This window comes from Triturus cristatus, chromosome 2_1 (assembly GCF_964204655.1).
Source record: "Triturus cristatus chromosome 2_1, aTriCri1.1, whole genome shotgun sequence".
Taxonomy (NCBI): Eukaryota; Metazoa; Chordata; class Amphibia; order Caudata; family Salamandridae; genus Triturus; species Triturus cristatus.
The window spans coordinates 171,012,473-171,039,989 of NC_140581.1; the positions used below are offsets into that span (position 1 = coordinate 171,012,473).

The window sequence follows — 27,517 nt, forward strand, 5'->3', positions numbered from 1 at the left end:
ACTTATTTTTTGTGTATTTGCAGTTTTATATAGTGCAGACTTGTCAGGTATTGGAATGCTTTACATGAGCATTGGTTACATCACACAAGATCAAATTCATTTTGGTTGTAGACATGGGGAGATCAAGTGATTTGACCACAATCACAGAATGTTGAGCTGAAGCAGAAACTCCAACCTGGTGCCCCAGTTGCAAAGTCTGCAGCTCTGGAAGGAACACCACATCCTCTCGCCAAGGTGCAACATTTAATCAAGTGGTCAACTGGATAAAAAAACAAAGATTACAAATAATTTAAAAGTTCTTTGTCGCTATTTGAAAACTCAGAAAATATGTCCTCATTTTAGTTTTTTAGAGCACTAACCATAATTTTGATGCAAATAAGACCCTCTCATATATGTAATTTCTAAAGGAAATACTCTAGGTATTACAGTTTTGATTACATCAAGATGACGTCAGGCGTTCCACACTTTTGTAATAAATATAGAATGTTAGCAATCTAGTTGTTCATTGGGATACTGTTGAGAGGCAGAGGCCAGGGGCACGGACTCTGAAAATTGAAGGCAGGTAGGAGAGTGCAGAGGCAACAATTTAACCACACTGGGCAGGCAGGAAGGGCAGTGGCAGCACAACAGACTATGGAGGGCAGTGGAAAGGGGGGCAGGGGCAACAAACCAACGATACAGGACTGGCAAGAGAGGCTGTGGCAATATAATAGACCATTGTGGGCAGAAGGAAGAGGCAGTGGTAGTACAACCATACATGCCAACAGACCCGTTTCAGCCAGGAAACGTCCAATGTTTTTAAGCTCAAATGGGCTTTATTTGATCTGTCTGCTGTCTACAATCTCCTCTTTTTCAATGTAACTCAAAGGGGAAAATCAATACCTCAGTTTTTTTACAAAATCTCCCTCTTACCAAGTTCAAAATGTTCGCAAGTATGGTACATTGAATCATGATAGGCAGGAGGAATTGGGGTAGGGACATGGACTCGGATAACAGAGGACAGGCGGGACATGGAGAGGTGCACCAAACTGACCCTACAGGGCAGGCATCAGGGTTTGCAGCAGCACAATACACCACACAGCGCATGCGGGACGGGAGTGCAGCACAACAATCCATAGAAAACAATAGGGAGGGGACAGGACCATGCACATGGACAACAGAGAACAGATGGGAAAGAGGCAATGGTAGCTAGCTGACCATAATGGACAGACAGGAGAGAAAGCTGCAGCATAAATGTAAATGTAAATGTGGGTGTACTTGTAAAGCGCACTGTGACTCCATGGAGTATCCTGGCGCTGATGACCGCTGGGGAACCCGTCCTGGTTTTCCCTGTGAGATGGTCCCTTTCTGGGTATCTCCAAGGTGAAACCAGGCATCCCTGGCGTCTGAGGGGGGCCGTTGTAGAGATGAGGCAAGCTTAATGCCCAGAGTTGCCGAGTGTGTTCCTGGTTAGAGTAGGTACCGAGGCGAGAATTATCGAGTCCGTTTTGACCCTGGTCCACGACCCTGCCGCGTTGGGAATTGAACCCTGGTCCCTGGCCGATTCTCTGCTTACGGGTCTGCCGCCTCTAACCAGTGAGCCACACCTCTCCACAACAGACCATAAAGGGCAGGAGGGACGGATCAGGGGCATTACAATGGAACAGACAAGCCAGGAGGGAGGGAATAGGGGGTCTGCACATGGAAACAGAGGGCTGGGGGCAAGGTGGCAGGGCAGGAGCAGCAAGATGACCATGGAGGTCAAGCAGGATGGGCACTAGAAACAAGACACACCATGGAGAGCAACAATGAGACTATGGTGGCATACACACAGACCCTGGAGGGAAGGTGGGAGGGGGTCAGGGGCAGCTAGCTGACCACACAGGGAAGGTGGGAGGGGCCATGGCAGCACAGAAGACCATGCATGGCAGCACAATGGCTATGATGGGCAAGAAGGAGGGTGCAGGGGCATGCACAAAGGACCATGGAGTATAGAAGGGAGGGTCAGGACCTGGGCACAGACAAGAGAGTTCAGGAGAAGGGGCCTCACAACAGACCACGCGGGGCAGGCAGGAGGAGCAGTTGCAGCACAACAGATCAGGGAGGGCAGAAGGGTGTGGCAGTAAAATGGACTATGGAGGACAGGAGGAAGGGGATAGAGGCATGGCATGTGGACAGGCAGGGTGGAGGTGGCAGGGACAGGTTACAGTCATCTGACAATGCTAGGCAGGTGGGAGGGGAGTGGCAGCTCAACAGAACACTCAGAGTAGATAGGAATGGCAGGTCCATGGAACATAGTGGGCAAAAAGGATGGAGCAGGGGCATGCACAAAGACATCGGAGGGCAGGGGGAAGGAGAATAGGGGCAGCAAGCTAAGCACAGAGGCTAAGCAGGAGGTCAATGATGGGCCATAGAATTGGGCAATGGAGGGCAGGAGGAGTGGACTGGTACATCATGCTAAATGGAGGGCAGTGGCAGCACATCAGACCATGCATGGCAGGAGGGAGGAGGCTAGTCCATGGATTCAGACAACAGAGGATAGGGAGGAGGTGGATGGGGCAGCAAGCTAACTGTTCAGAGAAGGTGGGTATTAGGAACTTTATTGTTTTTAAAATGTGTGTCTGTGCGAACTACTTAAAATATGAACAAGTATGCAGCATAATCTCACTTTTATTCAGGAAGAAGAGGACGTTTGTGACTGTGACTCCGGGCTCACTTGGCAGAAACACCCCCTGACCTTCCAACCCCATCGCAAAATGTAATGCCCGTGAAAAGGGTAGGTGGACGCAGTGTTATATAGAACATAGTCCTGAGAGCACGATTGAAAATGAAAACTAGATGTAGTATATGGTATAAACTATGCACCAAAAAGTGATATACGATGAACCGGGGCGTGAAATATAATATGCAATACATTGTGCGCAATGACTCATTGGAGAGCGCGAGATAGCACAGGCACTAGCGCGTGCTATGCGATATGCGCCTTGGAGTGTAATATGCACAGGGCAGTGTTGTGTAACATAACTAGTCTCTAAAGTTGTAATATAAAATATGTGCTGGGGAGTGTAACATTCCATATGCACTGTGACAAAGATATGGATCCCAGATTGTAATATGTATGGCATAGCGCTGTGCGTTATAACATACACATCGAGGAAGGCACGTTAGATGGGGCAATATAACCCAGGCGAAGGCAAGTGTGGCATGACATATTCACGGGGTGGTGTTACAGTGCACATGGGCTAGAGAGTGTCATAGCATACGCACTAGCTGGTGGAATACAACACAGAGGTGTGAGGCAATCGGCGGGAACTGGTGGGTGTAACACAGCATTGGGCTCAGCCAGGAGCACGCTGTGACTCTCAAGTGAGGTTCGTCTCCTTTCCAGAGAGTAAAATAAAAAGTATTACACATCCGGTGGTGGATGCGTTTTTTATTAACCGTGAGGGGGGTTTCTTGCATAGTTTGGTCGAATTTTTGTCGAATCCCCTTTGAATGGCTTGGTGTGCGTGTATATTAAATGTGCCCGTCAATAGCTACCCATGTTTGTATAAATAAACGACAAGGGTGTCTACTTGGAGAGTACCCACCGGCGGGGGCGCCGGGATTAGGCACGATAGGTCGTCAGACACGACAGAGCTTCACTAGCGGTGTAAATACATTTCATGTGGATTCATTCTATGCATAGTCGCCTTTTAATGAATATCACGCAAATCGTCATGGTGATAGGTACATACGGTTTGTCCAGCATGTCCTAGGTGTTTCTATAAATATATATATTTTTAAAATAATAAAAAACAAAGGCCGGCCCCGGGGGATGGGGTCCCCGGAGCCATAAGTGGCCTGAGGAGGGGGGCAACGCAGTCCCCTCCTAAAGAATTTAAATTAAAAAAAGGCCATGACCCGGGGGTTGGGGTCCTTGGGAGGGCCAAATTAATTTTTTTCAACAAAAAAAATTAGGGTGCAGGCCCTGGGGGATGGGGTCCCCAGGTACAGTAAATTTGAAAAAGAAGGGGTGCCACACAGCCCTCCTCTTAAAAAAATAAAATAAATAAAAGACCAGCATCGCGCTGGAGGCCACGCCCCCTCCTTGCAGCACTCTGCAAATGCGCCCCCTGGCCAGTTGTAAGTTGGGGAATTAATTCCCCTTCAATACTGAGGGTCCCTGAGGGCCTAACAGGTATCTCCAGTGTGCGCCAGGGAGCTGCGTTGCAGACAGGTGTTCTGAGGCCACGCCCCTTTTTACACCTCTATGCAACGCAGCTCTGTGGCGCTTACTGGAGGTACCTAGTCGGCTAGTTTGACACTAGGGACCCTTAGGATTCAAGGGGACTTAATCTCTCAACTTAGAACGGCCACAGGGCGCTTTTACACAGTGGTGAAGGCAGGGGACGGGGCCTGAGGTGACGTGTGGAAACACGCCCTGTGGCGCGTTTTAAGTTGGGGAAATAATTCCCTTTCAATCCTGAGGGACCCTGGGGGCCAATTAGCCCACCAGGTGCTTCCAGTAAGTGCCACTGCTCTGCGTTGCAGAGAGGTGGTGCAGGCCGTGCCCCTTTTTACACCTCTCTGCAATGGCGCTTACTGGACATACCTAGAGGGCTATTTTGCCCCTAGGGATCCTAAGGATTCAAGGGGACTTAATCTCCCAACTTGAAAAACGGCCACAGGGCAGGTTTACACAGTGGGGAAGGAAGGGGACGGGGCCTGAGGTGATGTGTGCAAACACGCCCTATGGCGCGTTTTAAGTTGGGGAAATAATTCCCCTTCAATCCTGAGGGCCCCTGGGGGCTAACTAGCCCACCAGGTGCTTCCAGTAAGCGCCACTGAGCTGCGTTGAAGAGAGGTGGTCCAGGCCATGCCACTTTTTACACCTCTCTGCAACGCAGCTCTGTGGCGCATACTGGAGGTACCTAGTGGGCTAGTTGGACCCTAGGGACCCTCAGGATTCAAATTAACTTAATCTCCCAACTAAAAACGGCCACAGGGCGTGTTTACACAGTGGTGAAGGGAGGGGACGAGGCCTGAGTTAATGTGTGCAAACAAGCCCTGTGGCGCGTTTTAAGTTGGGGAAATAATTCCCCTTCAATCCTGAGGGACCCTGGGGGTCAACTAGCCCACCAGGTGCTTCCAGTAAGCACCACTCCGCTGCGTTGCAGAGAGGTGGTCTAGGCCGTGCCCCTTTTTACATCTCTCTGCAACGCAGCTCTGTGGCGCTTACTGGAGGTACCTAGTGGTCTAGTTGGACCCTAGGGACCCTCAGGATTCAAGGGGACTTAATCTCCCAACTTAAAACGGCCACGGGGTTTGTTTACACAGTGGGGAAGTGAGGGGACGGGGCCTGAGGTGACGTGTGCAAACACGCCCTGTGGCGAGTTTTAAGAGGTAGTTTTAATCCCCTGCCCTATTATACACTAGGGGCTTACAGAGGAGGTCATGCTGATCACAGGGGAACCCCAACGCATAGTGTTCCCTAGTGTATGTAGGTGTTTTCACTGTATTCTGAGTGTCTTTTAACATAGCACTGGCTCTAGGACTGGTTAGTCAGACTCAGTTACCACCAGTATCCGTCTGAAAAAGTTGAGGGTACAGGATGATTTTGCAACAAGGCTTCTTTCTGCTCTTCTGTTTGTTCTTTCTGCACGTTATCCTTCTTCCTGCACTTTTCTTCGTCTTTGAGGACTTCTGTTGCTTCTTTCTGCATTTCTTTTTTTTCTTTGTGTGTGTTTTTTCTTCTTTCTTCACATGTCCTATCTCTGTAGGCATAGTTAGAAATTAGCATTTAAAAAACCTTTGAAATTCACTGAAAAAACCATAGGTTTCAGGCACGTTATAGTTAGGAATTAGCATTTAAAAAACCTTAGAAATTCACTGAAAAAACCATAGGTTTCAGGGGCGTTTTAGTTAGCTGGACTTTTCACTCATACAAAACCATTGAAATTCCCCCGTTATAGTTAGTTCAGCTAACTATAACTCGCGCGCCTGCAATGCACTGCTGATGACGTCACATATTACATCACCCATGACATGGTCAGTGACATCACTCATGACATCACTGATGACATCTCAAATGACATCACTGATGACATCTCAAATGACATCACTGATGACATCACTGATGACATCATCCTTGTGATAGAGTGGCAGACCTCCTCTCACCCTAATATAACCTTTGATGCACACATTCAAAAATAGAGACTAAAATTTTCAAAACAATGGACATACCAATACCAGTTACAATAACCTCTTCAATAATTCTAAGATCCACATACACATCCACTCATTCACCAACAGTCCTATACAGTCACTCATACATGTACTCACTCATCATATGTACTCATACACCTATACATCCTGTTACACAATGCCACTCATACATAGAGTTACTCACACACATAGTCACTCATGCTAATAAAGAATCAAACATACATTTACTTGCATATACAGTTATACACACACCACCACACTTACTTCTACGGAAACTTACACATACTTAGTCTTTTAAACAATCACTTATAGAAACACATACTTATTCATACAGGAACTCTTTCAATCTCTCACTCTCACATATACTCACTTATATACACCAATAGTCACATATACTAGTTTAAAACATATGTAGTTACTCATAAGGACACTATTGAGACAGTCTTTCACTCACTAACACACCCATGCACACACCCATCCACCCGTACAGTCCTGCACACATACTGTCTTCAACACATACAAACAGTGAGTCACTCATTCATGCACCTATGCACTAAGTAATACCCCCCACCGAACCATACAGACACAGACACTCATACTGATACTCAAAAAACCAACTAATAACCTATATAGACACTCATGTAGCTACTCACCAACCCATGCAGCAACTTATACACAAAGTGAGAGACTGATACAGATATTTACACATTTAAACATTACTCACTAAGCCATGTATTCACTAAGATACACTTAATCAGTCTGTTATACAATCAATTTTTCAAAAACAAATCATCCATTTAGACACTTATATACCCAATTATTCTTCCATCGACCTTGAGATATACATATATAAAACATATGTAATTTTCAGAAAAACACACATTCACTGGATGATGTCATTAGTGATGTCATTTGAGATGTCATCAGTGATGTCACTGACCATGTCATGAGTGATGTAATATGTGACGTCATCAGCAGTGCATTGTGGGCGCGCAAGTTATAGTTAGCTGAACTAACTATAACGGGGGGATTTCAATGGTTTTGTATGAGTGAAAAGTCCAGCTAACTATAACGCTCCTGAAACCTATGTTTTTTTCAGTGAATATATATATATAGATATTTCATGAATAGATTTCAACATTCACTGACAATCTGTCCAAGAAATAAAAAGCCCCCCAAAAAAAAGACTTTCCTCGCATGACAAGCTCCTGAGCAAGAACAAGGGTAAACTTCCATAAGGGAGATTAGTGCTATTACAAATGTTCCATCAGAAGATAAGACTGGAGTAAAAACCTTAGCAGACAATAGTTCCATTACTTTTTTCCATATACCATTGAAAATAAACATTTGATGTTTGAGCCCATACATTATATTCTCAATTTGACATATTCAAAATGTATCTTTTCACCTGGGTCTAGTATTGGACTTTAAATGTTGTGAATCTGTCCATTAATTCAGCACTACAAGAACCATGAGGATCTATAACGTTTGATTCTTAGCAACATTCTTTCATTTTGTGATATCATTAAACTGCAACTGGCATCTCTTAGCCTATCTCTGCCAAACTTCGGATTTAAATTGTGCAGCTGTATCAATTACGTAAGTGTTAACCTCTTCAGTGCCCATGATGAGCTGGACTCGTCATGGGCCGCGGTTGCGTTGTGCCCATGACGAGTCCAGCTCGTCATAAACCCCGCCCGCTAATGTAACGGCCGGCACAGGGCGGGGAAAGGGCGTGGCACTGAAGGGGTTAATGAGTAAATATATACCAGAGAGTTACATAGCTTGAACAATAAAACAGCTGCCTCCATGTCACTCAGGTTCCTACTGTTCTTTTGACACAACTGTCAAGGACTGTATATGTGTGGCACTCAATGCACACATATGTTTACTAGTACATTGTATAAAATTACATAGGTCAGTATAGGGAGGACACTAGCAATGTAAAGGTGGAGTGCACACAGTCAGACAGGGAAGTTATTTAAAAAAAGTGTGATATGGGTTTGAGGAGGTAGAAGAATGCTGGAAGAAGACTTACTAAAGATGGATACAAAGAAGTGCTTTAATCACTTTCAACACCAATAACAATCTCAATATTTAATTGCAGGCTCTATGAAGACTAACATACAATTTACTTACCAGAGTCCTGATCTAGATGCCTAAGTCCACTTTGCCCAGGACCTGGGCCTGTTGACGCGTGTCGCTTCAGGGCATACCGCACCCACACTACACCCATGCACTACACTCACCAGCTTCCAAATCTCCTGTTCCAAATCTCTGAGGAATATAGGCAAGGGAGTGGCAAGGGGTTGTGAGGAGGAAAGGGGTCTTAGGACTATAGATACTAGAATGACAGTCAGCGACTTATACTTCTTGGCCCATCAAATTCTCCTGTCTCTAGACTCATGGGAGGATTACTAATCAGCTACAACTTAACTGATTAACACCTTTACAAAAAATAAACCTCCCAGAAAGAACACCAAGCTGAGGAACTCCAGTGCCAGTAGTACTGCTGCAACAGTTGTATTTAAGACACAACTTTCCAAAAGTCTTGAGAAGTAAGTTTGGACCAGAAAAAACTTACACGTGCCCTCCTCCTCCTAGCTAGTAAGGTCAAACAGGGCTAAAATATAGAGTACTATTGAAGAATGACCCAAAGAACATAGGGGAAAGAGAGAGAGTGAGAAACAAAGATAGCAAAATTAGATTAATAATAGCAAAATTTCACACATCTTGAAACAGTGGGCATTTTCCGGTAGAAAGGAAGCACAGTATAAAAGGTATATCCAGGAGTCACTAGTGTAGTCTCACCACTGACAAGGAGCAGCTGTAGGGACAGTATGTGGCTCTCTTTCCTTCAAGGTTGCAGAGGAATGTGTCCTTCTAGAAGCACATTTGAGAACTTCTCAATCACAAACAGTGGCAAGACGTTTCACTGAAAGAGCAGGAGGGGCAGAAGAAGCAGGAAGCACTTAAGGAATCCTCTGAAGAAACAGATCATCAGAAATAAAAGGCAAGAAGGGGACCTTTCAAGGCTTGGTTCATCATTCACTAGAGGGTCACCAGCAGAATGTGTTTGCTATTTGTATAGCACACAGCTAGCCAACATTTAGAGAAGGCCTGAGGGGGTCTAAGGGAAGCAAGAGTGGAGGTGGAATTTACTGTGTCTACAGAATAAATGTTCAGAGCACAGGTCTATTCTGAGGGGACTAATGAAGATGCCCATCAAGGAACACATCCAAAACATGCTAAAAAGTAGCAGGGGAAAGGGAAAGTCTACTTAAGTCAGTATGCAGCGAGCCAATTTTTGACGCGGACCACGCTGCAGAGCAATTACTGAGGTCAAGGAGCATAGTCTAGAGGTAACTTAACAGAAGTCATGAGAGCAATTGAAACTTCTCTATGAGCCTTCAAAAGGGATGTAGGCAAAACATTTATAGTGCCATGTCGCTGAGGGAGGTCTATGATGAAAGCTGTAGTAGGTCTGACACAGAACAGAAGAAGAGATATTTTTGAGTAGAGAACCACAGAGACACTGTAACATCCGGAGAGAAGAGCCGAACCTGCCTGGCCCTCTGACCTCAAGGACAAGGTACTAAACATGATCTTAGTGAGAGAAAGAGAACAGCACTCATTACCCATGCAGCCACAGCAATGACCAAAAGAACCTGAGATAGCCTGCTCGTGGTAGTGAGTGCTTGTAACCATTAGGTATGTGTTTGTATATATTTTCTGGTTGAAGGCCCAATAGAAGTTCTGTTATACAGGACAAAAAGTGTTGGCTTTATCCTTTGGATATTGATTTAAAATTTAATAAAGAGCAGTTTTTAAGAAAACAGAACGTGTTGATGGAATCAACTGTACGATGTGAAGATGAGATGACCAGGACATTATTGCTCTGTTTTACTTTGACATTTTGAGATGTCTATATAGGATTACGGATGATAGTACAATGCATATTTCATTCTTTATAGTTTGTACCATTAAGGGTTTTTGAGACAGTTAACCCAGGAAAGTGGGCATTAGGGACACCGTAGTAATTAGAGCCCAACCTTATGGGGCACAGTTTGCCATAATACTTTAAATAGTAAATGATGATTTATTCTATGCTGTGCTGTTTGACACTTATGGCATTTATCTTCTCCTGAATGCTAATCCATATTTTCCTTTCGGAGGCTTCTGGCACAAATAAAGCGAATGTGTCAAATAATGTTTCATTATTAGCAAAACATTCTTGAGTTAGAAGTGGGTGGCATTGGATGTATATAGATAAAGTCAGATTAATAAAAGTATGCCTTCCCCTCTGCTCTCCAGTCCTCTTTACTGCATGTGGCAGTGTACTGCCTTTTTGTGCAGTTATCAATCACTCGCTGTGTGCGCCATTCGAATTTGAGAATCTTACCGATTCCTTAATAATAATTAATTACTTTCAAATGCTATTTTCCCCAACTCGCTATTTCGAATAGACACGTCTCTACATAAGAAATAGCAATTTCTAAATGCTGAGTCCTTAAAAATTATTATTTAGGTATCGTTATTTCTTGGATTTATACATCAGGCCCCCAGTTTTATCTATGCTCTTCTCTAATGCTTAGTTACATCTTTGGAACTCTCAGGGAAATATACACCTTCAAGGCCTCTCACCACACTGAAGGCAGCCTTTCACAATTATGCACCTAATCAGTGGCAGAAAACAGGACGCCTGGGGAAACGCCTTTTCAGGGGCACACAATATGGAACAATCGTCCACAAGCGATATGATCTTGGTCAATTTACATCTTTTGAGAGATTAAAAAAAAACGTTCAGAGAATAACTAAAGAGCCACCAATTCTGCCACTGTTGCCTCTGAATCCTTTCCTTCCTTCAAATTGCTAACACTGATTGAGAACTGCCTGCTTAAACGACTACAATCTCAATAAAGTTCACATACCATTTGTGCAAACCTTACCTAAAGGTTTCTATGTGCAAAGCACTCACTCAAGCAACAACCTCTGGGCAAGCTCTGGATTCCAGAAGGCTTAACTGTTCTTGCTGCTGTTTCATTCATGTGCTGGATTCAGTAACTCTGTCCCTCTCAACAGTGCCTTAGCCTTTATACTCTCATCCAAAACAGCAACCCCCACTTCTCATAAGCAGTTCCTATATTCTTAGGTACCTTGACACTATTACACTTATATGATTTGACAAAATGTCCATTCTCTAACCCGCTGAATCATTTCCGCACAAAGCCACACCCTGCTAACTTGCGTTCAATGAGATGGACTTAAAGCTAGGCTGGGTCATCCAACTCACTTAAGAAAAAATAATAGTCAGTTGAATTTTCTTGCTTTCACTGCAAACAGAATACTGCACAGCCATTTCACACTGTAAACAACATTTTTGCAGTTGCAATTTATAACCTAATTTTCCTATTTAGAGCATTTATGTTACTTTCAGCCTATTTTTAACTACTTATTCCATTTTTATTATGTTAGCCTTTTCTGTTTCCTTGTCACTGTTTTTGGCTGCATCTGTAGCTATTTTCTTATTTGCTTCTTTGCTAAGCCTTCCCTTTTGTTTTGTTTATTTTATCTTACTTTTCCTTATGGGGCTAGAGAGCATACCCCTGAAACCCCTCTTTTTAGGTCTCGTGAGCCAAAGGCTCGAAGAGACATTTTATATGTGGGCTTTTCAAAGTGCTGCCGTGGCCTAAAGCTACAGTGCACGTGAACGTGCACGCACGCAGCGCCATGTGTCTTTCCTCCGTAGCGATCGTAATCACGATCACTTTCTCTTTCGCGGGCTCCTCTGTTGCTGGCATTCCCCCCTCCCTTCTCGCCCAGCCCTTCTTGTTGAACAGTGTGAATGCTTTTTTTCAACAGAGCTAAATATAGCGGCAGGGGCGCGAACTTGTGTATTCCTTGTCTTTTTTGAAAGCTCACGAAATCACGCCAGTGCCCCCATGCTGTTGCAATATCCTCGAACAATCATCACATTTTGCAAAAAACGGGGTAATTGGCTGTTTTGTCCACGTATTTCTAAAATACAGATTCCCTTACTGGTTTGAGTCAGGAAGCTTACCTCATTCTGACAGAGATAGCTTGGTTTGTGTTGCAACACAGAAATACAGTTAAAAACCGTGTGAGACTTTTTTGACTTTCCCACTTTCCTCCAACCCGGCTAGAGAAACCGAAGCCTCTTGCTGCTAACCCCACCCAATTAGCCTCAGAGGTTCGGGGTCTCGCGTGGCATGGAGCATTAGTCGGCAGTAGGGATTTTTCTCTTTCTCCGGCGTGTTGTGCGTGTCAGGAAATCATGCGTTTCCTGCTGAATTCCATATTAGGATCAGTGGGTCGGTAAGAGGGCTAGAAACAATAGCGCTCTGTGTGTGTTTATATTTTACAGGAACCATGCCAGGACACGGAGTAAGAAAAACACCAGCAGTCCCACTGCAGGCTGGACTGTCAGACTTCCTGCTCCCTTCCCCTGCTCTCGGTAATCCTAGCTACAGCGGCTGAGAAGGCCCAGGTGATGATGTCATCACTGCACATCACTCTAAACTTTCCCGACTCACAAGGACACATCAGGGCGAGCTCAGAGGAAGGAGTTCTCCACCGGCCCGTTCACACTTTATGAGTGAAAAAAACGGTGTCACCCAGCTGTCTGGTGAAAGAAAGCAGCTGTAGTGCAGCTTTGGTAAAAAATCCATCCTATGGTCTTCAAACTATTGATGGCAAACGTGCTTGCTAATCCAAAGTGATGGTAAAGAAACGGAGTACAGCTGTTAAAATACACTAAAGTTATTTTTTTTTAAAACGCGGCTGCTTTAGTGCAGCTGTCATGACTGTATTAGGAAAACATTTCTATTAATGACTACACACATCTTTCAACCAGCAGAAACATGTGTCGCCATTGTTTCTGCCAACATATTATGTTACAAAAGCACTAGAAAAATTAATTCGCATTTGGTCTTTTCATTTTCTAGAAAATATTTGAATGGAGACACGATACACAAACAAATAGCTATGTCCTGCTTCACAAAGAATTTGCTGTCATTTACTCCTGGCTTCTGAAGTCCCGCAGTGAGCCTGGGCGCCATTAAAATAAGGCACGCCTACGTACAGCAAAACCCTTGTGAACAGTGCCCTTAAACTAAGAATTTATGATTGATGTGGGCTTGTACATTATGTGTTCCCCCAAAATCTGGATTCATAAAAAATTATAGCAGACCCTATGCCAGGTGTACACACACCTACACGTGTATGCTCGGAATAAACGATGTATACAGTCATAGCAGTGACAGGGAAGGAGGCCATGGTTCATAAAGCAAACTAAACAAGCATTTGCAATGCAATAGGTCTCGCATTTACGCGAGTTTGAGCTATTGACATTGCAAATAACAATGCCTATTGGCATTGTCATTTACAATGCCAATAGCTTTAACTCGTGTAACTGCGAGACCTATTGCATTGCAAATGCTTGTTTTTGTTTCTCCATCTTTCTTTTTACTACGCTATGCTGTCTGTCCCAAGCCTCTTTTTTCAACTTTGTATTGCATTTTGAAATTGTATTTGAACAAAGTATCATACTTTTCAAATCTGATTTGAGAACCATCAGGTTTGAAGCGTTAAGAGTTCAACGTGGACACTTTTTAGCACTGATGTAATACCGTTGCACAGTTATGATATACTTTATATACTTTTATTTAATGCGGACCCTGCATAACAGTGATGTGAGGACAAGGGTCAGTAGTTATTGGGTATGTTTTAGCAGTTCTGCCTTTGTTTTACATTTATTCCAGATGTGATCGAGGCTTTTCCATATTGCTACAGTAACTTTACGAAATTTAAGAAGGTATGTAGGAGGGGGCATGAGGCCTGTTAGCATAGTTATTGAGCTTGCTTGCAACACACATATAGCTGTAGTCAGGATAGGATTTTATCTTAGCTACTGCACGAAAAAGTGTATGATTCTTTGAAATTGTTTCAACTCAATGTGCCTGAAACTGCAAGTTCGTGAAATGAAAATATGTGCAATATGCATAATTTTCAATGTACTGTTATAACTACATACTTCTATTCCACATCCTCATCGCATTTTGATTACTGTAATATGGCCTTCAACTGACTGTACCCACTACACTGCTCTATATGCAATACATTGAGTACCTCGTCATCAAGATGTTCTTTGTAATCTAAATATGCATTGTTTAAAGTGCTCCACTGCCTCTTCGAGCTAGGCCAGTGCCATAGCACAGAGTCAAGCTAGAAAGCAGAATACAAGTAAAAGGAAATAATACAAACTAAAAGCAAAATTTATCACGGATGCTGAGAAAAGGAATGTGCAAGCAGGCAGTTTGTACAAAAGTCTTTCTTTCATTATCTTTATTCGACTATCAACCGATAGCCATAAAAGCACAATCATTAAAAGGACCATTACATCATGCTAAAACATTAAAACACATACATATATATTAACCATAACAGTTTTAAAACAATTTAAATCAAAATATGATAATCCCACGCAAAATGATCATTTATAAGACCGGACATTCAAATTCATTACTCCTATAGTCTTATTATTTTCCTCTCATCAATTGCTTTCAGAATGTACAGTGCAACACTATAGCTAGTCAAGGGGTCTCCTAATCTCATCATAAAAATCATAGCCTCCTTACATAACCTAATATTATGGGTAATAAATAATGGCTTTAAATAAAACCACCTTAGATTCTTATAAAATGTACACAGCACATAAAGTGCAACGTGCTCTGCTTACTTAGACTGTCACAAGGACATACATAATCTGCGGGTGGGTGTAACCGCATAGTAGGAAAGGCTACAAGAAAATGTACGATGCCACATCTAAACCTCGTTAGAACATATCGATGTTGTCCAAAGGCAACCTGCGAAAGGTAATTACTAGTAAGCGTATCGGTGCTATATGACATATATTGGGAGACAGTTGATTTGTTCTTTTCAATCAATACCCTTGAATCCATGCTATTTTCTAAAAGGTGTCTCATATTTCTTTCTTAGTGTGAGCCAAGGTTTTGGACATTTCTGACCACACTGATGTTTTATACGCCTTTTCTAAAACCGTATTAAGATAAAGCACAACAGTCAATGTTTAATAAAGCTCAGGAATATTGTAAGAGAATTCACTTAATTCACAACGACATGATGTACACTGAAAGGAAGACACATTTCTGACTCTTAAATACAATCAGTATGAGACTTGTGCTTACTTTGAAGAACTCTTCCATCAGAGCCTGGTCGGGATGCATGTCCTGCCAGGAAAGCTTGTTGTACTCCCGATGGTAGGTGTAGAGAATGAACTCTGGCATATTGGGAACAGCACAGGTTTCGCAATAGTGCATTATATGCAACCAAAGAATGCCTCGTTGGCCTGGCAAAAGCTTATCTGGAGAAAGAAAAAGTTTACCCTTAACATAATATAATCCATAATGAGGAGCAGTCATAGAAACTCTTCCTTTAATATTTCCACAGCAAATTGGTGATGCAAACATAATTGAGTTACACACACTACAAGCAAACCTTTGTGTAGGAGAAATGTGTTTCTTTGAATGCTATAAAGTTTTCAGGTGCTTTGATGAGCTTAGGTCACTTATCAAACCTTTAGGCCTCCCAGCATAAATGCATTATTGCAGATAACACCTAGATGTGGCAAGTAGTGACTAATTTTAAGGGTCATTGTTGAAAATTAATAATAACGCACAAACAAAATGTCATCAAGATTTTACTAGTTGCATTAATACTTTTACATGAATGACTAAGAAATTATGAACATGCATAATTAAGCAGTACTTAAAATCTGGAGCCGAGGATCCTGCTGGATAGTGTGTTAGAGTTATGGACAGATAAAGAAATCTAACTAGTCAACAGTCACACATTCAGGCTTTTGTGATGGATACATACAGTTTGTAGACTCCATGGAACAACTGTTTTAAGCTTGTGTATTCACACCAACAGTTTGTCATGGCCAAAAGAGCATTAATTGTTTCCTCTTATGTTAACTCTTTCGATGATGCACACAAAATCTACAAACGTTGATACTGTTTGATTAATTATGTCTTGTTCGATGGAAACATACAGCAGGGAATTTAGGAATCATAGTGCTGAATTAAACTGTAATGCCGCGAACAAAGTGATATAGATTTGGGGAACCATTTAGATGACACTTCTTGTAATGTGCAAACGACTGTTGAGTTTCATTATTTCCAGTGAGAGTCTCATGGAATTGTTATCCTCCTAAAAACGGTGAATGTTTTATGAGTGTATACCATACTATCTTTTATCACAAATCTGTTATAAATAAATAACCTGTTATTTATTTGGATGAAAGTGAAAAGCTGAAGCTACAATTTGGGCAATTTTACAAAATTTCACAGACTAAAGAAACCCAAGCAGTATGCATAGAAAAATATACAAATCACCCATTTTCAAGCATAATCCCCTTCTTCCCTAACAGCCCACTGCATTGTCTACACTCCTGAAACACCATTAGGGTAAGTATTAATGACATTTAACTTCAACTGTTTTTTTGCACCTTAAAGATACGTTTATGTGGCAGACTATGTGGAAGAGGCATGCAAACACACAGAACCATTGAGTAGTCCTTCACTGAACCCTTGGGCACTTAGAAATTAGGAAAAAACAACAAATGTATTATACTGTACTGAAACCATGTATAACATTCCGGGTGACTATAGCACATACGAGGCCTATGATATAATAGTGAAAACTTTTAAAGCATTTTGTATGGCACAGTTGTTTCACTGACTAGGGACTGTGAACAAAGCCACAGAAGAGACTGAAGGCTCAAACGTTCTTCACGTTGCTGAGAACTTACACTCTTTCCCCAACATGACAATTTGACTATTAGACTACTATGTTACTTTGAATTATAGCACCTTACAGCGTAAGCATGTTGAAATTCTATGAGTCGATATCTCAGCACTGGAATGGGGCTAAGAAAGGACTTTTTTGTGTTCATCTTCATTTCTACTGTTCTGCATTCTGCTGTTGTAAATAAAGAATGCAGATAGAGCTGTAACTGGAGTGTGAGTTTTGCAGATTGTTCTTCCTTGAGTGATACAGTACCTATATCAGGGGTTACCAACCTTTTCTATGCCCGCACCCCTAGTAAATGTTTGATTAATGTTTGCACCCCCTACAAAAGTCTTGCCGGATTCCTATTATGCATACAATACATACTTTACCTCTTTGCCGCACCCCCTGAAATGCCATCTCGCACCCCCTGGCAGTGCAGGCACCCCATGTTGGGAAGCCCTGACCTCTACTGGAGTCTGCACTTTGGAAAGTCAAGATGCAAATAGGAAAACGTAGCACCTAATGAGCTTAGAAACCAATGAGCAATGTAATGGTAGCCAAGAACCTAGAGACAACATCAGCAAACGGGGTATTCATTAGAGAACTGCACAATAACCCCAACAGCATCAGGATTCAGAAATGTTTTTTTGAAAGTTATGAGAATCCTTCTACATCAAATACTGTGATATAGGAATTAATCTCTATTTGAGGTACACAATTATTTCTTTAAAACAGACCATCTTATCTAGAGTTTGGATGGCGAAATACTACTGTCAAAACGTAGTTGATATCCTGTCCACCAAATTACAAGTGCCAAAGGCTATAATGCACTTATAATATGGTGGTTAGGGCATCTGCTACGTTTATGATGGAGTATTCGGCCCATCAAGTTCTAAATAAGGCCAGCGATATTTAGTTGTGGCTTGGATTAATTTAATCTATGAGCTCATAAGATTCAGTATTGGAAAGGCCATCCTCCAGGTAGAGGATGAAGGCCATTCTATAATTACGTATTTTGTTTCTACAAAAGGAGGCTATCAGAACTGTAGCTGACAAAACAAGTTCCATGTTTTGCAAAAGACTGTCCAAAATAAACTGAAGCCTACTTGCCATGTCAGGCCGATGAGGCCACATTATTGAATATATTTCACAGAAAGTTCAAAATGGGAATCCAGTGCAATGACTACAGAGCTAGGATTTGATGCAGAGAAGAACACCTGGATTGAATTTTTATGTCCTTCTGTGTGCAGAAGCTTTTTTGTTCGCTGGCAGTGTTGCAAATGCAGATAGTATGTTATTTAACAAAGTAAGGAGGGGTAACAGGATAGCAAATGTTGTGAGACTGACATCTCTGAATAAAAGAAACGATGCATATCACAGGACAACCGGAAAATTGAATTAACTGATGAGTAAAGCCGATCTTATGAAAGAATATTTCTACAATGGTTTTGGCTAGCAAGATCAGGGTGTGGCCAGCATGAAAATGAAGTGGCACAATTTTGGAAGTTCCATTGTGAATGGAAACCAAACACATAAATAAAAGATACTTATATATTTATTATATTCTGACTTATGCCTGGATAACAAACTCTTTTTAAAGGAAACATGAGACTAGCATTGCTATGTAATAATAATGGCCTTTCATCGTACCTTTAAATTGTTGATGTAGTAAGTGAAGACACTCAGAAAATAATTGAACCATCACAACAGCAGTTGAACTGTCACTCTCCAACCATGGGTAGCAGCGTTGGTTGCTGAAAGAGAAATGTCAAAAATGAATGCATGTACTTATTTTTTTTCAATGTATGTGAAGCAATGCAGCACACAATAATTTCTGGGAGCAGCAATGAAATCCATCAAAGTGTGAGAGAATTAGATATAGCTTTGAAGAAAAAGGTATTTGACCTGTGGTAATAACATTTCTGGTGGCGTTATCAGTATCATCCAGGCATTAGATTGGATTCAGAAATCCCTCCTCGCCACCCCTCCACCCCCCCAGAAGTAGCTCTCTAGCACTACCAGATCAAGCTATGCAACCTCAGTTGCGACTCCGCCCATCCAGGACGTTCAACATCTGAGTACATATGGCACAAACCAGTGTTCTGTAATCAGTTCCTGTTTTTTGGCATATCATCAATAGAGGTCTAGGGCTCTTCTCAGAGTTTCACTGAGGAATTTCCTCTGTTTTCAACAGCGACTGGGTCAAATGTCCCCACCAAAGGAATCAGGGTTAAAATCTTGTAGCCGATGCTCCAAGAAGATCCCCTTGTCGGACCCATACAATATCTGCTTATGGCATCTTGGCTTCAAACATGACCCTTTGGTCAGCATCGCCTGTTGAGTGAGGCACACAAAGGCCATCGGGGAGCAAGAGCCCAATGAAGCCTGTGACCTCTTAGATGCAAACCTGTACCCAGTGCTGCCTATGATGCCGACAGCAGCAGTGCCCTCAGCCAATTTTAGCACCACCTACAAAACTCTTTAAGTGGGTGGACATTACCTATGTTGACAGGAAAACATTGAAAGGAAAACATTCAGGCCTATTTTGAAGATAAACCTTTGGAACAACATCGCACTAGGGCCCAGAAATGTGCCCACATGGAGTAGTTCTTTGGGTCCTATGCTAGGTAAAGGTTATTGGGGGGAGTATATGATATGACTCGGAGGTAGGCAATCATGCTTTCTCTTACAACACTGATGCAAGTCAATTCTCGGACTTACATAAATCAAGTGGCCTTGATACAAAATGAGGTCTCCCTTACCTCTCTGGACCTCTTTCTTTTTGTGGGTTACCACACCCGGACCTGCAAAGAAGATAGGTTTGGTCACCCTAAGGGTGGTTTGTCGATATACACCTCAACATTAAGCATCAGCGCCGTCAGGGAACTACAAGTGAAGTCAACAGCAAAAATAGAAATAAAAGCAATCAGAGCTACGGTTCCCTGTGAGGGAAAATAACTACAGACTGTGATCATTAATGCATACCTGCACCCTAAAGGCAGGGCAAAAGGTGGTTCAAAGTTAATGATCAGTGAAATCAAAATCTCCTGGGAGAAGAACAAAGTCAGGGGACTTTAATTTACATATACTTGGCACTCTGATGGATGAAGAACTTCTAGCCGCCCAATCATCACAATGGGATAACCCACAACAGTGAGAGAACACTATGGGAAAGCAAAGCAAAATAGGCAAGGCAAAATAGGAAAGCAACTCCTGAGAGAGTTAGAGCATCTCAGCTTTCGGGCACTCAATGGTCATTTCCCAGAGGACAACACACCTGCAGCAACATTTCACTCCACGACGGCCACCTCAACATTGGACTAGAGCTATGTCACTCTACCACTGTACCATAAAGTCTCCTCATACCAAATGGCTGAAAAAGACTCCAACGATCATCATCGACAGGTGGTCACGATTCAAGCGAGGCCTGTAGATGCCTGTCATCTGACTGAAGTAGCATGCTCTGTACACACCATAAACAACACAAGCATTTGCAATGCAATAGGTCTCGCATTTACGCGAGTTTGAGCTATTGACATTGCAAATGACAATGCCATTTATTTTTGTTTTTTTAACATAAATAAAAGGCATTGTCATTTACATTGCCAATTGCGTAAACTCGTGTAAATGCGAGACCTATTGCATTGCAAATGCTTGGTTTTTTTGTTGCATGTTTATATAGAGCGAACTCGACCAGAAGGTATTGGAGCGCTTTACATGAGCACCGTATTAACATTACACATTCAGGCACGGGGAGATTAAGTGATTTGCCCAGAATCACAAGATGTAGGACGCGACCCCGAGGCCCGAACCCTGGTTTCCAGCACCACATCCTCTCCCTTAAGAGGTGAGCAGCGCTCGGTGAAAGAGGAGCCCTGGCTGAAAAGAAGACCAACGCACCCTTCCATCCCACGGGACGCCATTACTAGCTACCAACCACCCACTTCAAGCGTAGAAAAAACCAACAGCCTTCAATCATTGGCTGAAGGTTCGTGGGAAGTAATTTCCGTGTTGTCCAATGCGTGCCTCAGATTTCTAACTCCTGCTTATGATTCTTTCTCTGATTGGACTACAGTTTGACAGTTACTTCCCAGACCTCATCCACTCAGAATATTTGTTTGGGGTTAGCAGGGCGGGGAATCCATGCGTCAGTGGGCGAGAACCAAACATTTGCCCACCCTCTTCAAAGGAGGCGGGAGGAGAGAGAGAAATAAATTCCACCAACCAATAGACTTGCTTGAGGAGGCAATACTCACCCTCTAACAACACTTTAACGTCACTAAAGCCGAAAGAACCTGTATTATGATTGGTCTTTCCAGACCTCCATCTCAGAGACAGTCTGGCCAACTGTAACACGGGTTGGTGGGGACGATAAGGTGTAGACGCCTTCTCTTCCGAAACCACTCCCACGCTAGCCCTGCGCGCGGCTGTGTAGCGGCTCCTGCGCGCGCCTTGGGGGTACCGGTTGCGAGGAGGAGGATGTGGCGCGCGGAGGGGAAATGGCTGCCGAAAACAAGCCGGAAGGTAAAGGAGGGGAACACTGGAATGTTTACGGGTTATTAGAGCGGTGCTGCTGTATGCGAAGTGTCTGTGGGCGGAGGCCTGAAGGGGCTTGTCTGCCTGGGGCACCCTGGGGATGGACACTGGATATTCACACCCCCTCAGGATTCCCTAACGCGTGGGAAAGAGTGAGGCCCCCAGGGCTGTGAGGAGAGCGATGTCTTGAGGCCTGGTTTGTGGGTTCTGTTGTGTGCTTGCCTCTGTTCATGGGCTCTACATCTGGGTGGTGAACTACCAGTGTGGGATCCAGGGGACACTGCGCGATACCGGGCTTAGTCAGACGGTGTAGGTTTTGTAATTGTGTAGAGGATGTGTTGTAAGAGATGATAGGAAAAGTGAAGGTCTTTTGTGGTGTTAGTGCGTGGAAGTGAAGGGCTGCGAGGTGTGCTTGTATTTTGTGCAATTAAACGGTGTGCTGGGAGAAGTTACAGGCTGCTGGGTAGTTGGGTGCGTAGTGAGGCAGGAGTGTTCTATGGGTTTGTTAGAAGCTCGTAGGTATCGATGGTGAGCGGTTTGGGGTGTGCTTGGGGGTTACTGAAGTGGGATTGAAGTCTGGTTTAGTAAGGATGTGTGGTTGAAAAGCTAAGGGGACCTTTGGGGGTTGCGATTGAAGGCTGGTGCTGTGTGTATGTGTGTGTGAGAGAAGGAAGGGGCAGCTGTAAGGTTAGAGGCAGCCGCGGATGCGGTGAGGGGGGTCGGCAGCGTGTGTGCGCGCGTGTGTGTCTGTGTCTGTGTCTGTGTGTGTGCGTCTGCGCAAGCGCGTCTCAGAAGCGCGTCCACAGACCCCGATCGCTGCGCGTGCCCCGGTCTGTCTCCCTTGAGAGGCATCACGGCAACAATAGTTCTCGTTGGCGGCAGCGCTTCGGGCTGCAACGCCAGCAAGACCTAAAAAGGAATAAATGTAACATCACTTCCATAGATTGACTTCTGGGGTCCGCCATGGACAAACTACAAGGACAGCAAGATAGATCCACGCTAGGGGACACATTCGCCACCTCAATGATGAGAAGGAATACACCACATCAAGGATTCTGCCAGGGCCACCTCACTTTTACTCTCTCACAACTACAGCAAGTGAAGGCACTTAACACAATCAGAAAAATAATACTTAGAAAACTTCGCTGGAATCCGTGTTACGATGAGCTGCAACAAGAGCTGTGATGGAACAATGTGGCCCTGAAAAAACTAACATGGACAATAAAAAGGGAAGGAAAAGACTCGCTCTGAGCAAAGCTCCTTTTTGACATAAAAAGTAATGACCAAGCATGGTTCTGGCGCAAAGTAAACATCCTACAACGCCCCACCCATCAAGGGATTAGCTCATTTGATGGAGGAAGCCCGGGCAAAGTTCCTGGACGAGCACTTTTACCACCTTGAGGACAGGCTATTTCACGCAAACATGACTCGACTCTTCCAACAACACAACTAAAAAGGAAACTGAAAGGGCGGCCCATGCCCAACGCTCGCCACAAGGCCCTATCACAGATTCCTACACACAAACTAGTCAGCCAACAAAGAGACACATTTAAAGGTAGACAGGAGGAGTCCCGGGCCCAGGCACAAATGGGATTCCACTTGCACTATTCAAACAGGATGCCAGTTACTGGCCTGAGGAACAGGAGCCAATATTGCAGAAGATTTCAGCAGATGCCGTAATCCTGGCCTCACTGCATAATTTCATTGATCCATAAACACGGTGATAAGAGCAGACTTGTGGTGCTTATCGAAGATGAGGCCAAATACTTTGCCGGTACAATTCTAAAAGAGTTACCATCCTGGGCCTCGGATAATCTCGTCATCCAACTAAACCAAACTGGTTTTTGCAAACATATGGCAAGCATAACTAATATCATGGCCCTTTCTTTATTAATAGATTGGTCCAAAAGCATCAAGTTACCTTTGTACCTTTGCTTTATAGTCTTGTGCGCTGCTTTTGATCATATTGATTGTGGTAAACTATAGTTGAAAGTGCCTAACTGGAATGCTCCATCTGCCCTCCTGAAGCTACTGATTCTGTTACATACAGATATGTGGGTACAGGTCAAGTTAGGAACGAGGACGCATCTTTCAAGACATATTGCAACCTTCAAGGGCCTGAAGCAGGGCTTTGTCCTCGCCCCTACCCTGCTCAACCTCTTCTTAGCTCACCTAACAACAAAACTGGACTGCTGTGAATCCCACACCTCAAAGCTGGGCCAGTGGCGTAACGAAACTTGAGCGGGGCCCCCCTGCAAAGTGCATGGAAGGGGCCCCCAACACTCCAGAACCAGTCAGGAGCTCTCGGGCGGGGGCCGCCGTCCATGCACAGTGCTGGAAGGTGCCCCCTGGAGCTTAGCGCAACCCCACACCGCGGGGCTGCAGGAGTTATTGTTACACCACTGACATACCTACATACAGCATTGGTGCCTTCTTAACCAATACATTTCTAATACAGAAAATGAAGAAAACGTGCTCTAACATACATTTCCTTCTAAAAGCCAAGACATTCAGCTTGCTCCCTCCTAAGTAAACTTTAGTAAAATTCCCTACTTTAAAACTCGCTAGTGAGGACTGCAGTTGGTCTGCCCCAATATGTCCTCCCTCACTAGATAATAAGATCACTCTTGAATCTCCCCAAACACCCACATAGCTCCCAATACCTCTAACGGTTGGTTGTTACCTACAAATAGGGTCCCATCATAGTATTCACATCCATACATGACTCCTCTCCAAACGACCTCTCTGTAATCCTGAGTCGGTAGACGCCTATTTCCAACCAACACTCAAACAGAATCTTCCGAGCTACGACCAAACCTGGTAGTGAAGCATCCGGGTCCCATTCCTTTCAGTTACTAGGGCCACTAAACAGGAACTCTGTACCAGCCGAAACTTGCTCAATCACTCTGATCGCAGCAGTTAAAACTGCTCTCAAGGAGCACCTCATCTTACGAGAATTGTCTTAAACATCACACCTGCACTCCAGCCTTTCCATGAAATTGTGTATGTAGAGAGCAGCCGTGGGTCATTTTTAATAAATATTTGCTCTGTGCTCCTTTCCTTTTTATGTGCAACACAACATAGCAATGCAGCATTGTGCTTAAAAATGATAAATCTACCCCTAAGGCCCTTTTCGTGCGGGGATCACTTTTGCAGCTGCAAATTGTGCGATCACAGACAAGCAATAGCATAGCATTCACCAGTTAGTACATGTGCATACTCTGCCCAATTACACAGGAATAGAGAATCGCACAAATTGTTATTCCTCGTTTCTGCCCATTCAGGCAACACATGCACAATTTGCTCCTGCTAATTACATTAGTTTTTTTCTGTCACAAATTGTGGGTTCAAACTCCCACAAACTGAGGACAGAAAGTAATCTTGTTTTATGCACAAATGTGTTTGCACACAAAATAGAATTTAGTGGCTCATAGTAATTGCGCCTAACCACAAAATGTTGTAAAAAAAAAGTCAAAGGTATATGCTGGTAATTAGGACTTTAAAAGGCACAGCACATTTTCCAGAGTTCCCAACAAAACAATTGCGACAACCTCTAGCTGAAACAGTTATAATACATCATCCTAGCTCATATCATACAAGCAATTTATACATTTCATGTTTCGAAAATTTGAAATAATTGAAAGGAAAGTTACAGGAATACATCTTATAACTTTCATGCAATGCTGCTTCAAAATATGGCACATCACAGAGGTAATTTAGAGCAGTCTTAGGGCCTGATGCACAAAACTGGCTTCTTGCAACACATTTACAGCAACGAGCCTCCCCCTTGCACCACAGAGGGCATTTTTCACAAAAAAGCATGTCTCCCAACTCACTATTAATGAGGCAGGAATCAGATTGTGACTCTATCTGAAAACTGTTAAAACAAACAAATGATGGACGGAATGCTGACAATGCAGACATTCTCCCCCAGTCAAGAGATCTGGGTTAAATCCAACGTTCTTTTGCCCACTACGCCACCCCACTTCAGACATGGCCATATGCAAATCAGTCTTGACCCTGTGCCTCATGGGAACAGTCCAGCCCGAACTGCCAAGCCATGTCTTCCCTGGACCGGAATCAAGCATCCTAGGACCGGTTTCTGGCTATCAGCCGTCATCAGCCAGGATAGCTTGACTCCAGTGGCGTAGTGAGCACGGGACCCACGTCTGGGCATACCCAACCCACGTAGGGCGAAAAGCGTTAAAACAAACAAATGATGGACGGAATGCTGACAATGCAGACATTCTCCCCCAGTCAAGAGATCTGGGTTAAATCCATCGTTCTTTTGCCCACAACGCCACCCCACTTCAGACATGGCCATATGCAAATCAGTCTTGACCCTGTGCCTCATGGGAACAGTCCAGCCCGAACTGCCAAGCCATGTCTTCCCTGGACCGGAATCAAGCATTCTAGGACCGGTTTCTGGCTATCAGCTGTCATCAGCCAGGATAGCATGACTCCAGTGGGGTAGTGAGCACGGGACCCACGTCTGGGCATACCCATCCCACGTAGGCCGAAAAGCGTTAAAACAAACAAATGATGGACGGAATGCTGACAATGCAGACATTCTCCCCCAGTCAAGAGATCTGGGTTAAATCCATCGTTCTTTTGCCCACTACGCCACCCCACTTCAGACATGGCCATATGCAAATCAGTCTTGACCCTGTGCCTCATGGGAACAGTCCACCCCGAACTGCCAAGCCATGTCTTCCCTGTACCGGAATCAAGCATCCTAGGACCGGTTTCTGGCTATCAGCCGTCATCAGCCAGGATAGCTTGACTCCGCTGGCGTAGTGAGCACGGGACCCACGTCTGGGCATACCCATCCCACGTAGGGCGAAAAGCGTTAAAACAAACAAATGATGGACGGAATGCTGACAATGCAGACATTCTCCCCCAGTCAAGAGATCTGGGTTAAATCCATCGTTCTTTTGCCCACTACGCCACCCCACTTCAGACATGGCCATATGCAAATCAGTCTTGACCCTGTGCCTCATGGGAACAGTCCAGCCCGAACTGCCAAGCCATGTCTTCCCTGGACCGGAATCAAGCATCCTAGGACCGGTTTCTGGCTATCAGCCGTCATCAGCCAGGATAGCTTGACTCCAGTGGGGTAGTGAGCACGGGACCCACGTCTGGGCATACCCATCCCACGTAGGCCGAAAAGCGTTAAAACAAACAAATGATGGACGGAATGCTGACAATGCAGACATTCTCCCCCAGTCAAGAGATCTGGGTTAAATCCATCGTTCTTTTGCCCACTACGCCACCCCACTTCAGACATGGCCATATGCAAATCAGTCTTGACCCTGTGCCTCATGGGAACAGTCCACCCCGAACTGCCAAGCCATGTCTTCCCTGGACCGGAATCAAGCATCCTAGGACCGGTTTCTGGCTATCAGCCGTCATCAGCCAGGATAGCTTGACTCCAGTGGCGTAGTGAGCACGGGACCCACGTCTGGGCATACCCATCCCACGTAGGGCGACAAGCGTTAAAACAAACAAATGATGGACGGAATGCTGACAATGCAGACATTCTCTCCCAGTCAAGAGATCTGGGTTAAATCCATCGTTCTTTTGCCCACTACGCCACCCCACTTCAGACATGGCCATATGCAAATCAGTCTTGACTGTGCCTCATGGGAACAGTCCAGCCCGAACTGCCAAGCCATGTCTTCCCTGGACCGGAATCAAGCATCCTAGGACCGGTTTCTGGCTATCAGCCGTCATCAGCCAGGATAGCTTGACTCCAGTGGCGTAGTGAGCACGGGACCCACGTCTGGGCATACCCATCCCACGTAGGGCGAAAAGCGTTAAAACAAACAAATGATGGACGGAATGCTGACAATGCAGACATTCTCCCCCAGTCAAGAGATCTGGGTTAAATCAATCGTTCTTTTGCCCACTACGCCACCCCACTTCAGACATGGCCATTTGCAAATCAGTCTTGACCCTGTGC

General features: G+C 44.1%; 1 protein-coding gene across 1 annotated transcript in view; it reads right to left on the minus strand.

Annotated features, from left to right (window-relative positions):
• EPG5 (ectopic P-granules 5 autophagy tethering factor) overlaps positions 1–27,517 on the minus strand; it is a 595,944-nt gene that overhangs the window by 101,661 nt on the left and 466,766 nt on the right. Inside the window, exons 35-36 of the mRNA XM_085629140.1 lie at positions 18,670–18,773; positions 15,414–15,589 (exon numbers count right to left, since the gene is read on the minus strand). Of these exons, the coding sequence (XP_085485266.1) occupies positions 15,414–15,589; positions 18,670–18,773 (280 nt within the window). The remainder of the gene's footprint in view (positions 1–15,413; positions 15,590–18,669; positions 18,774–27,517) is intronic.